General features: G+C 57.0%; 1 protein-coding gene across 2 annotated transcripts in view; it reads left to right on the top strand.

The window, feature by feature from the left end:
• Positions 1 to 9,558, top strand: part of RGS19 (regulator of G protein signaling 19) — a 38,610-nt gene extending 29,052 nt beyond the window's left edge. For both annotated transcript variants that reach the window (XM_014609735.3, XM_019495244.2), the window contains 3 exons: positions 1,462 to 1,536; positions 4,634 to 4,868; positions 6,549 to 9,558. In XM_014609735.3, coding sequence (XP_014465221.1) covers positions 1,462 to 1,536; positions 4,634 to 4,868; positions 6,549 to 6,737 — 499 coding nt within the window. In that variant the 3' untranslated portion in view covers positions 6,738 to 9,558. The remainder of the gene's footprint in view (positions 1 to 1,461; positions 1,537 to 4,633; positions 4,869 to 6,548) is intronic.
• The last annotated feature ends 2,825 nt before the right edge of the window (positions 9,559 to 12,383 follow it).

Raw genomic sequence — 12,383 nt, 5'->3', positions numbered from 1 at the left:
GAGCCCCCTCCTTCCCCCGCGACACGCACCCGCTGCCCCCGGAAGCTGCCAGGGCTCAGCTCGCTTCGGAGAGCTGCAGGATTTCGTCTTCTCCTTTATTAATTCAGATGCCGACAGCGAGGTCCAGGGCTCCTCGGGTTTGGTCCGAGGCAGCACTGGCCCCTGCTGACCAGCTCCAGCTATTACTGCTGCATGTTTTTTATTCATCCTGCTGTCAGCATTGGGGCTCCGGACACCTGTTCCCCTCTATTTCACGCCCTTCCTCTTCCTCGGTGGCTGTTCTTCCTGCAAGCGGGATCAGAGGTGGCGCAGTCCCCTGGACAGCGGATGCAAGAGCCGGGGGGCTCGCGCAGCTCGTACTTTGTCGTGCATGCAGGTGTCTGCCCCTGGCTTCGAGGGGCTTCCTGCGAGGGAACAGCCTCTCTGCTGGAGACTGGAGGGGCACGATTAGGACCTGGAAGGGTTTGGAAGCCTCCTCTCCCAGTTTGTGAACTGGGAGCAGGATTCTGGCTCTGCTGGTGCGCACGGCTAGGCAGGGAAAGCTGGGATTGAAGCACGTCGTGTCAGTAGCTGATGGAAGCTCCCCTTTCTGGCTGTGCTAGGACTTGCTCTTGGCGCGAGCATTATAAACCCACCCAGCTGGAAGTGGAAGGGAGCCCCCTTTACCAGTAGAGTTGGACCCGAATGCATAACCCCCCTGCTAGCCCCTGTCTGCTCCCTCCACGGCTGGGTGAAATGTCAGCAGAAAGGAGGAACGCTCAGAAATGAGATGCCTGCCTGCAGAGCAGCTCGCTCGCCTTTCCATTTGCATTGGCCACTGGCATCCTCCATCCTCGCCATCTGCTTTTTGGAGCCTCTTGACTGCAAAGCCAGGGGCTGCTGAGCCAGGCTGGACCAGCACGGCCATCCATTTAAATGCACCTAGCGCTTAGGAGCGGGGCAGCTGGTCCAAGGGGGAGAAAAGGCAGGTGGGTTGGGCTGTCTGGTGTAGGTTTGATGCACGGAGGAGCCGGGCAGAAGGAAAGGCAGCTTTGAAGGTCTGTGCATGTCTGCCGCAGCCTGAGCTCATGGGGAGTGAGTCACAGAAATGGCATGTATGAACGTGCTCCGGGTGCTTCAGCTGGCCTTCCCCTGCCGCCCAGGCGCTGCAACGCAGATGCCACACGTGGCTGGTGGGCCAGGCAGGGGCTTATCCGTGCTGCTGCCGGAGTCCGAGCCACCTTTGACAGCTGCTTTCCGGCCAGGAAGACAAAGAAATGCAGAGAGAGCAGCAGGGCTCCCATCCTGCCCCATCAAGGGTCCCGGAGCATCCGGGGCTTAGCTTTAAAAGGATGGTCCGGGCAATGCTGGCAACCCCTGAGCAGATGCCATGGGGATAACGAGGTCCCGGCCCCCGGTCCTGGTGGGAATGGGTACGGGCCTGCCTGCAACGTGGTTACTACCTCTCCGTCTGCCCCCCAGGAACGAAGACCGGGAGCGAGCCTGGAGGGCATCTCGCGGCACCAAACTGGAGACCATACCCAACTGTGAAGCTTGGTGAGTGGCTGGGACCCTGGGTCTTCCCCTGCACGGGCATGGCTGGTGGTGGTGGCACTCTTGGCCGCTGTGCCAGCGTGCTGTGGAGCAAGCCAAGCTGCCCGGCGCTCGTCTCTCCTGCCCTCCGAGACATGGCCTGTGTCTGCCCACGCCGTGACCCAGAGACGCTCACAGCCGTGCTGCCATCATGTGCTCATGCCCCTTGGCAGCAGGTATTACAGAGGCAACTAGGAGCGAGGACTCCTGGGTTCTCCTCCCTGCTCTGCCACTGACTGCTCTGGGTGACCACGGGCAAGTCACCCAGCTGCTGCAGGCTTCCCGGCCTGAATTGCACTCATTCACAAAGGGGCTTTGTCGGACTTGATGCCGTTGTGTTCAAAAGCATGACGGGCCCCCTGTGCCCCAGCCTGGGGAGAGGCCACACAGCATCCCCCTCCCAAGCCATCTCTCCTGCACTGGGTTTTGGGTTTCCCCATCCTGCCTTCCTGCTGCTCCTGCCCTCGAGCTAAGCCTGGGGGGAGTTGCAAAGGAAATGCACTGAGCAGGGCCCCCATTGCAAGCAGGGTCCGAGCTGGAGCAGAGGCAGGTTGCGAGCAAAAGGGAGGGGAACGACGGAAAAGGCCAACACTTTGCAAGCCTACCCTCCGTGCCAGCCCAGCTCCACCCTGCTCCTTCTCTGTCACCATCCTTCGTGCTATGCAGGCCCCTGGGACCGTGACAGCACAGATGGCATCAATCCCCTTCTCAAGGGCACACTGAGTCCTTTGGGAAAGTCCTGCCCATGCCCACGAGCTGTGGGGCTGCCATTTCCATCCCCAAAACGATGCTGCCTTTCTCCGTCGAGAGTCCCAGCATGAGTCCTGTCGGATCAGGCTTCGCCCTGTGCCCTAGAGATGCCCCCTCCCTGGGCTGTCAGGGCAGGGGTGCCCTGCTGCCGTGTCGGTCCCGCATTTCCCACACTGGATCTGACAGCTAAATGTAGCCTGCGGGGATCTAAATATACCTCAAGCCACAAGGTCGCCGAATAGCAAGCCCGGAGGGGGGTGGCAGGCCCTGCTGCTGTGGGAGCCGTGGCCATATAAGGATTTCATAATTAGTCAAGGGACCGATTGTCTTGGCTGGACAGAAGCAGGGGCAGGCGAGATGCCGTCAGGCCGTAACTGCCCTCGTCCCCGCTTCCCAAGGGCAGGATCCAGCTCTGCTTGGGGATGCCAGCATCCTTCGCAGCCTGCCCACACCCCGGCCAGCCGCCCACGACTCACTCCTTCGAGTCCCGCTGTTCCTCCGCGGCGGCAGGAACGGAGCCCACAAGTCAGACAAGGATCCTGAAGGTCATTTTATTCCCAGATCTGAGACCCGCCACCGGCTTGGACCAACCAACCGTAACTGCAGGATGTGGCAGGCTCTGGTCCTGGTGGGTCCAGCATCCACTGATTAGTGCCCTTAGAAGTAAATAAGTAGCCCATTAAAACCACAGAACTGGCTTTCTTGTGGTCTTCGTATCCCCGCGAGAAGGCGAGAAGCCTGCGGCGATGCTGCAGACCCACGGCTGCTCTCCGGCGCGGAGGTTTTAAATGCGTGTCCGACCAGGTCAGGTATCCACATCGCAGCCCCTCACGCAGAGCCGGGGACTTTCCACTTCCCAAAATTTGTCATTTGGGGGTCTGGTGTGATGTTTCATTAGGGGGTTTTGGCGGGGGCAGAGGTTTGTTTCATTATTTAGCTCCTTGTTTCAACTAGAAAGGTTAGGTCTGTTGCACTGTGAAGGCATCCTACAACCATCCTACAAGTCATACATCGTAGACATCGTTCGATGTCATTAAATCTATGAACCATAGCAAATGAGGGTGGGAAGGGCCCTCGGGAGGTCACATCTCATCCAACCCCCTGCTCCAAGCAGGACCATCGTTTTCAGTTAAATCGTTGAAAGATTTTGATTGGGGACTATTGCAAAAGGACACGTTCCAGCTTGTGTGAGACTTCCCCCGCTTCCCTCCCCCTTCTTTTTTTAAGGCACAAACTATGTGCCAAGTTTCACATGGCATCCAGACTCAGGACAGACCCTTGACTTCCATCTCCCAGCGGCTCTCTTTTTCCATGAATTTCCTGCTGGCTGCAAAAATGTCACCCATCTCCAAGCACATCAGCTTGCAATCTATCCGGAAAGATAAGGCAGGGGTTTCCCAGCTGGAGCGCACGCTGGGATTACTGCTCCAGCACCCTGGGACAGGGGCGACCTCTCAGCTGGGGAGTTTACTCCAGACGCGTCCCAGCTCGCAGTGCGGAAAGGAAACAGCCAAGCACCATGAACGCGCCTTGGGCATATTGTCCTGAGCCGACGCTGTGTAAAAGCTGACCTGGGGTTTTTTGCAGCTTCCCAAACTCGGGGCCAGATGGGACGTGCTCCCTTCCCAAGCTTGTGGGAGGACGAGGGTGGGGTTCTTCGTTCCCAGTCCGAATGGCCAAAAGCAGCTGCCTCGTTATGTCTGTGTGCGTCCCCATGAAATCTAGACCAGCCGTGGGACGGCTCCGATGCACACGAACACCGACACCCCGCTGCGAACTAGCGAGATGCGATTTGTGTCCGATGGGCAACGATAGCACGAACCGGAAATATTAACCCCCTCGGCACTGGCAGGAAACGCTGCTTTATATACCCACTTTGCTTTCCCGCGGGACTGCTCCAGCCTTCCTATCCCACAATGCCTTGCAGCTTTGGACGAGTCTGAGCTGATGCTCCCAAATTTTGTTGCCCAGATATTAACTCTTCCGTGACGGGAGGAGACAGGTGGGCAGGCTGTCCTAGGGACTGCAGGGAGAGAGGACAAGTCACCAGCTATGGGCAGGCAGGATTTGGCTCATAGAAATCATAGAAAATGAGGGTTGAAGGGAGCTCAGGGGGTCACGTCTACTGCTCCAAGCAGGACCAGCCCCAACTCCATCATCCCAGCCACGGCTTTGTCTAGCCGGGTCTTAAAGGATGGAGACTGCACCACCTCTCTGGGTAACCCGTTCCAGTGCTCACAGTAATTTTCTCTCTCGTTCCCTCCTCCTCCTTTTCTTTCCTTGTGCTGTCCCTTTGCTGCGGCCTGACCAGCACCAAACCGACTCCCGAGGAGGTCCGGGGCTGGTCCCAGTCGTTCGACAAGCTGATGAAGAACCCGGCCGGCCGGAACGTGTTCCGGGAATTCTTACGGACTGAGTACAGCGAGGAAAACATGCTCTTTTGGTTAGCATGCGAGGAACTCAAAAACGAGTGCAACAAGCACACCATCGACGAGAAGGCCCGGATGATCTACGAGGACTACATCTCCATCCTCTCCCCCAAGGAGGTACGGTGCTCCCGGCATGCCCCTAGCCTCGGGACTTAGTGGGATCTCAGGCAGGGTGTGCGAGCTTCACGCTAAGCTGCATGCACTCCTTCTTCAGCCTTGGGTAGGCCAATATATATAGATATATTTTTAAATGAGATCCCCGAACCCATGCATCTGCTCCTGGAAGGGGCCGACATAGTCCCGAAGTGCCCCAGCATTGCCAGGTCCCCGTGACCCCCGACTCCTGGGCGCGTGGCTGCCTTCCCCCTTGAGAGGCTGGGCCTTATCTCTACCGAGACCTGGATCCTACAACCCTCCTGTGCCTGCACAAGTCTCCCTTAGGATGGTAGGCGTCAGCCTCAAACCGCGTGCACAAAAGGTGTGAAATGAAAACGAATGACGCGGGCCGTTGGGAGCGCTTCCACTATGCGCGGATAAACTGGACGCCAGTTCGGGCTGGCATCCAGAGAGCTCCACAGGGGTTAATAGTGACACTCGTTTGCTGTTGCTAGATCTGGTCCCTAATTGGGGTAAAGCAACCACAGCCCAGGACCCTCTTGCATTGCATTTGGCATAGTTTATCCCTCTTCTCCCCATCCCAGAGCTCAGGCTGTAGCTTGGGATTCGAGTGGCAGCAGCTTTTGTCTGCTTCGCTGTTGCGCTCAAGACTGGGGTAGCCAGACGCCCCACATCCCGGCTTTCCGGGTGTCAGGATCCTGCCGTGGAAATCCCCGGGGACCTCAGGCTGGGCTGGCAGGACCCAGCCCAGGGGCAGCTTTTTGTCTGACCACGTTATTTTAAAAGAAAAAAGTCACCCTCCCTGCTCAGACTCTTGGCTTTTGAAGATCAATACGCCCAAGGCCATCTGGACTGGCTCCCCCCGCTCCTAGCCAACAGCAGCTCGCACGCCCTGTGGCCAGTGCCACACGTGCACGCAACCCTCCAGCCCCCGTTCCTCGGGGAAAGGAGGTGTAAACCTCACGGAGAGGCAGAAAGGCAGCTTTGCAGTGCTGTGACAGATGGCCGGGGCACTGGGGACCTGGGACTGTGGCCACCTAAAGCAGGAGGATGCTTCTCCCTGCCTGAATGCAACACCTGAACAGGAGGTAGACATCCCTGGAGAGCCTGGGATGGGGACGCTCAGCGTATTGCTGGCTTCTGCCTCGAGAGGGCACCGGGAAGCCAACCCTGAGGGATGCTAGCATGGCAGCCCTCGCCAGCAGCTCAGGAAGGGTCTCTTTGGGTGTGTCTACATGTGCATTAAAGCACTTTTCCTAATGTGCATTAAATATAGTACCTCCAATGTGAGGTACTAAATCAGTATGCATTAGGCTGCCTTAATGCGCCGTAGTGCAAGCACACACTTTTTAGGTAATACTTAATGCACAGTAGCCTATTTTACTGCGCATTAGCATAATAGCACATTTTTTTTACGTGCCGCTTTAATGCACAGTAAAATAGGCTACTGCGCATTAAAGCACACGTGGAGACGCGCCCTTTGGTGCCAGTCAGGCAGCTAAACCCCTTGAAGGGTCCTCGGCCAAGTGAGCGGGGACAGGCAGATGGACGGGACTGGATGCGGGAGGCTCGTGCCATGCAGCTGGGCCAGGGGTTTTGGGGGCTGGGGCGGTGCCCCGCACGCCAGGGAAGGGGGGTGGTTGCGCCAGCTAACGGCCTTGTCCTCTCCCCGCCACGCAGGTGAGCCTGGACTCCCGGGTGCGCGAGGTCATCAACAGGAAGATGCAGGAGCCCTCGTCACACACCTTCGACGACGCGCAGCTGCAGATCTACACGCTCATGCACAGAGACTCCTACCCCCGCTTCCTGAACTCTGCCATATACAAATCGCTGCTCCAGAGCGTCTCCCGGTCGTCCTCAGAGTCCTAAGGCCCCCGCGCCCTCCGTCCCCGACGCCAGCGGCCCGTGGAAGCCCCACAAACAATTTCTTTTGTATGCTGGTGGACCGGGGGGTGGGGGGCCCGTCTCTCTTCCCCCGCATTGTAGGGAAGCCTTGGGGGCCAGGAGGGCTGCAGCCACCTCGCCCTTGTTCCTCGCTCTCACCGTCCACCTCCAGTTTTTAGCTTTAGCTACGACCATCACCCTGGTTTCCCAACCACTAGGATGTATCATACCCCTGCCCCCTTCCACGTCCCCTCCATCTTCTCCCTCCCATCCCATCCCATCCTCGGAGACCTTCCTGGCGTTGCCTCTTCGAACTGGGGCAGCGCCATCATGGGATCGTCCGACTCAGGCCTCGCTCTTACTACTGAATCCTGGTCGTCGTCTGGAGCGGGCACGAGGGCGCGGGCAGGAGGTGGCCGCGGGAGAGGAGACTTGAGGGGCTGAAGTCAGGCCTGGCCTCTCCCCCGCCCTCCCCAAATCCCCACTCCTAGGTCTGAAGAGGTCACTTTATCCCAGTCCTCACCAGCTGGTCCCCATCTCTCCCCGTCTCCCCTTTGAGATGTGTTGCTTTTCTTTTTTTTTTTCACATTTGATTTTCAACGCTTCGTAGTCAACTTTCATTGCGGGACGCGGCAGGGCACGTGCCACCAGCATCGGGTGGCAGCACCGTGCTCCGTGGCAGGAGCTGTGTCCTGTTCAGGGCGGGCGAGGTGTGAAGGACCCATCTCCCCCCTCCAACATGTAACCTCCCACCCCCTGATCACAGCCCTTCTGCGTGAGCTTCCCAGTCCGACGGTCAAACCAGAGCTGCTCGCTTCCCAGCCGGAGCTGCCTTGCACTGATGGGGAGAAGGGAACTGCACTGTGATACCGGAGGGCTCCCATTCCCCTCCCGTTTTCCATGCCTGGAGGATGGTCTCATGGGGATGGACCCCACTGCACCCCAGGCCCCGAGCCGATGGAGGGTGGTCCCCTGCCTGGCTGGGAGGAGATGCCCTGGGAGTGGGCTGGGAATTTTCCCGATGGACCTTTTCTTCCCCTCCACAATTTAGATGAGAAACCCAAAGTTTCCCACCAGCTGGGCTGTTCAGCTCATGCAGGCGCCTGGCTTCTTAGCATATCCCCAAGCAGGGGGCCAAAGCTTCAGGTGGTGCAGGGAAGCCTTAAAAAACCAGCAAAGAGAAAACTGGGGAATCCTGTTCTGGGGGGAAATCCTGGTTTGGGATGTTGGGTTCGTGGCAGACCTGGACGCCTGGGTTGCGTCCGGCTGCACTTGTAAAACAGCAGCAAAAAAATACATCTCATGGGAGGGCTGAGGGAGACCCAGCTCAAGAAAACATGGAGCAAAAGGGGGAAAAGGCTGGGCAGCGGGGAGCCGAGGCAGCAGGTCGAGCAGGGGGAGCAGACCTGGCAGCACCCTTCTGTGATTGGGGGTTGAGGGCAAAACAGAAGCCAAAGAAACCCCTGAGCCCCTCTATAGGATGTGGAGATGGGGCCTGGACCCTGATTAAATCCAGGGCAGAGGCTTTGGAGGGCAAAAATGAGCAGCAGAGAGACTGTCCGTGCCACCCTTCCTGCCACCATCCCTAGCAGCCAGGGGTCTGCGCTGGCAGGACCGCCGTGGTTTGCTTATTCCTCTCATTGCTCATGGAAGCGGTGGGTGGAAGACAAGCTGGTGCACTGCCTTCCTCACCAGCCCCTGCCTTTCCATCGGAAGGAAAATCCCACGCGGGGTGGCTTGGTACTCACGCCCAAAGTCCACAAAGGCTTGGCGAAGTGTCGTGATTGCTAAGCATGTCCCCATCCCGTTTCAAACCCAGACTCATCCTCCCCTACCCGCCTTTGCGCAGAGCCCGTGTCAGGAACGGGGAGATGTGTGGTTGTGCTACCCCAGCTGGGCTTGGAGCAGAGACGGCCGTAAGGAGCAGGACGGGCACCACTTCCAAACCGATGGCAACCCTCCACCTTGCACCTCGTGCCCCACGAAGGATGCTCGTGCAGCTACGTGATCCAGGCTACGAGTTGAAAGGAGATGCGGTGGGATACAATCCCTGCCAGAGATCTGCAGCTCTCTGGGTTAAAAACAGGGCCGGGAGGGGACGGGGGACCAACCCTAGTGCACACAGCCGGGTCTTTTTCAGTATTAATGGGTAAGGAAACTCACAGGTATCCCTTAGGGAGCAATACCCCAGCACGCTCCAGTACGCCAGCTCCAGGCATGACTTCTTACCGTCGTGCTACTGCCATGTCTGGGGCTCCTATTGCCAAATAGTGTATCTTTGTAAATAAAGGGACCCTCCTTCCCCCAGCAGCGTGGCGGCCTGGTTCGGTGTTGAGTGTATTTGCCGTGGTCTCTCTCGCGAGTGTTCCCACGGGACGGGAAACGCGGCGGGTGGCGAATCTATAATATATGTATATTTTTGTAACGCACGAGGACTTGTTTACTTGAGCTGCCTGCTGCGGCTCCCGTAGCTAGGACATTTCTACCACCAGCCATTGCCCTTCACTATGAAACACAGCCAACACCATGACAGCCAGCTGGATGGCCCACACACACACAAATTTGGCCCAAAGCGGTTCTGTACCTCCCTACCATCTTGAACGTCTCTGTTACGATTTAAAAGGATGATAGTCTTTATTGTCTGTACTGTCTTTACCAAAAAAAAAAACCCCAAAAAGCTCATGGTTTTAATATTTATCTTCCCCTTCACTTCCCTCCAAAAAAAGGGGTAATCATTTAGGGACACTGGTTCTTTTTATTGGAGATATTTTTTAAACAAACCAGAGAAAAGAGAAAAAGAAAACCAGTCTCCTCTCTTGTATTCTTTGTTTCGCGGGACCAGGGGTGTTGCAGTAAGGTTAGTTCCCTTTCCACAAGCTGGACGTACAATGCCAAAAAGAAACCTATTCTTGAGAAGAAGGAGACCAAGCTGGTTTAGGTAGGAGTGCTGTAACCTCCATCCTACGGCGGACAGAGACGCGCGGGCGATGCTCCCCTCCCAGCAGGGCCGACTGCCTCCGCTTTGCAAGAAGCTGCAGGGTTCGTGCTGGTGGGTGAAGGGAAGCCAGAGACCCCCCAGGCCAAGCCCTGCGAGATTCCCATTGTGATAGCCTCATAGTACCAACTCTCATAGTACCAACTCTCATGATTTTTGGCATTGTTCTTAGTCTACAGTTCAGGAATGTGAAAAACTTCACTCTTTCTTTCATCTATAAGATGGGTTGGGTTGGTGGAGCTGCATGCACACCCATCCCCAATCAAGTTGGCAATACTGTGGACTATCATCTGCAGGCGTAGCCTCATGTGCCGAGGGCGCTACGGAAGGGTGCATCGGTAGCACACCAACACTGCTGGCTGACCCAAGTCAGGCATCACCACATGCATTGTCAGGGTAAGGCACCGGGTACTTTCGTCTGTCCCGAATTGTCAGGAAGGCGGTGTTGGGATTCCTGCCTGCCAACTCTGCTGAAGGAGGAAATCAGGCTATTGCAAGAATGACTGCATGCAGAGTTTAGGTGGAGGGGAGGATAGCCAGGGGACATCTGAGCAGAAAAGCCAGAGGCGGACGCACGTCAAGAGCACGCAGTGTATGCTAAAAAGCTACTGCCAAAAGCAGCTGCATTCGTGCATTCGGGCCAATCACATGGCCTGTACCCGGGGCGCAGAAGCAATTTGGGGTCAAGAGAGGGAATGTGGCAGCACTCTTTTTTCAACCCAAGAGAAGAAAATAAAGGTGTTCCATGTAGGTGGAAACAGCCTCTGCAGGGTCTCCCCCGGGCAGGAGATGGAAATAAATTCCCCCAGCCCTTTATGGCACCTGGCTGGTTTCCCACGGGCAGCCCTGCTTGGCTTCCCTAGGATCTGTGCACGCACATCCAGACTGAATTCGGCTCTGACATGCCTTCACGGGCTGGAAGGACTCCATGCTGGGTGTCGGAGAAAACAGCCCTCTGCTCCAGCAGCATTTCTGGGAGATCGAGCGAAAGCCCCGTAGGGACCTAGAGAGGGGAAGTGTGAATACGCCCAGGTTTGCCGAGCCAGCCTGCCCACACGTGGATGTCGTGACCGGAGGGCTCCTGGTCCTATATCGGAGGCAGGAGGCTTAGAAGGATGCTGAGCTGCCTGTGCCCCCCCCAACACCGAAACACTTGGCTTCTGTGGGATAGCGATGATAGTAAGCAAAGGCCTCTGGAAAGCACAGGGCCCCGAGCAGTGCCTGTCTGCGCTGCCTTCAGCCTCGCTGCCTCTGCCGAGCGCAGCTCCGTTATAGCGAGCTAACCTATCTGGTCTCATGCTCATTATTAACCATGCGTTTCAGCATTGTCCGAGTGAGTCACGCGATGCCCCTGGCTGCTGGAATGCTTTTAATTGATGGCTTTCCCTACATGCAACCCTAGCTGTGTGGGCTTGGTCATATCCCAGATGCTAAGAGAAGATGACAAGTCCAATGCCAGGAGGCAGTGGTTTTCTTTTGGATCATGGGCTTGGAAGGGATATGGCTGATTAGGGCATAGACAGCTCCACCAATCTGCCACCCATCAGAGCCGATCCCTTTGTGGGGTGGGAAGGGGAATGCCTGCGCAGAAGCAAATTTTTAGCTCACGAATCTCAACTGCGTGGTTAGCAGCCTTGGTTACTCGCACCTGGGAACCATGCCCATCTCGCAGCACAGCCTTGGGGAGGTACGAGGGGCCACGCAGCAGCAGCTGGCATCTGGTGGGCTCGCTCCGTCTTCAGGGTGCTGGCTGCAAAGTGCCCGTGTGCCTCCGTGAGACACCAACAGCTAGGATGACGGTGCCACCGCTGCTCCGGTGCCAGGTCGTCTGCAGGGAGTGACGCGTCTCCTGCAATCTTCTTGTTCTCAGGGGACTTGGCTGCCTCCCATGAGGCGTGGGCCCTGAGCCAGCAATCCTCCCTCATGCTACCGGCTGGGGAAAGCTGCGAAGAGGATCTTTCCTTGCGACTGCACAAGCCACTCAGGAGAGCTCCAAGCAGCGAGGAACGTGCTACATGTCCCAGGCTCCAATATGCATCTGGTCCCACCGGCTGGAGGAAGAGCCAGGAGGTTCCTCCCTCTCTGTCCAGGAAGGTCGCCATCCAAGGGGGTGAGTGGATTGCAAAGACCTTTTGCAAATGAGATCTGATCTGGAACATCTGACCTGAAAGTCTGATCTGGAGCTTTTCTGAAATAGCCCCATGGGTTCAAGGGACTTGTTCCAAAGCTGTCCTAACCTTGATAGGGCGCACCCACCCTCCCACACCTTTCCTCCTGTTCAATGTGCAGACACCCACAAGAGGACCAGGCCAAGTTCTCCTCTGCTTTGCTGCAGGGAAGCCCCGGCCCACCAGGTTCCCATCCCCGAGGCCCCCAGTGCCATCGTGTTTGTAGCGCAGTCTTGGAGCTTGAACCATCACCAGCTCCATTCTCCCTCAGCTCGCTGCTTCTGGGTGCTGCTTCCTGGGGTTAATCTGGAGAGATACTGAACGTGCTAAAGGCTTACAAGCACTTGGTAGAATCGGGTGCTAAGATTTAGGATTGTCCCTGGTAGCTCACCTCCCTCTCCACATCCAGCCTGACCCACGGTTGTGCTTCTGAAGCTGAGCTGAAGAAAAACCATGGAGCAATAAAGG

This window comes from Alligator mississippiensis, chromosome 9 (assembly GCF_030867095.1).
Source record: "Alligator mississippiensis isolate rAllMis1 chromosome 9, rAllMis1, whole genome shotgun sequence".
In the NCBI taxonomy this organism is placed as follows: Eukaryota; Metazoa; Chordata; order Crocodylia; family Alligatoridae; genus Alligator; species Alligator mississippiensis.
This window is presented reverse-complemented; position numbering and strand designations above follow the sequence as displayed.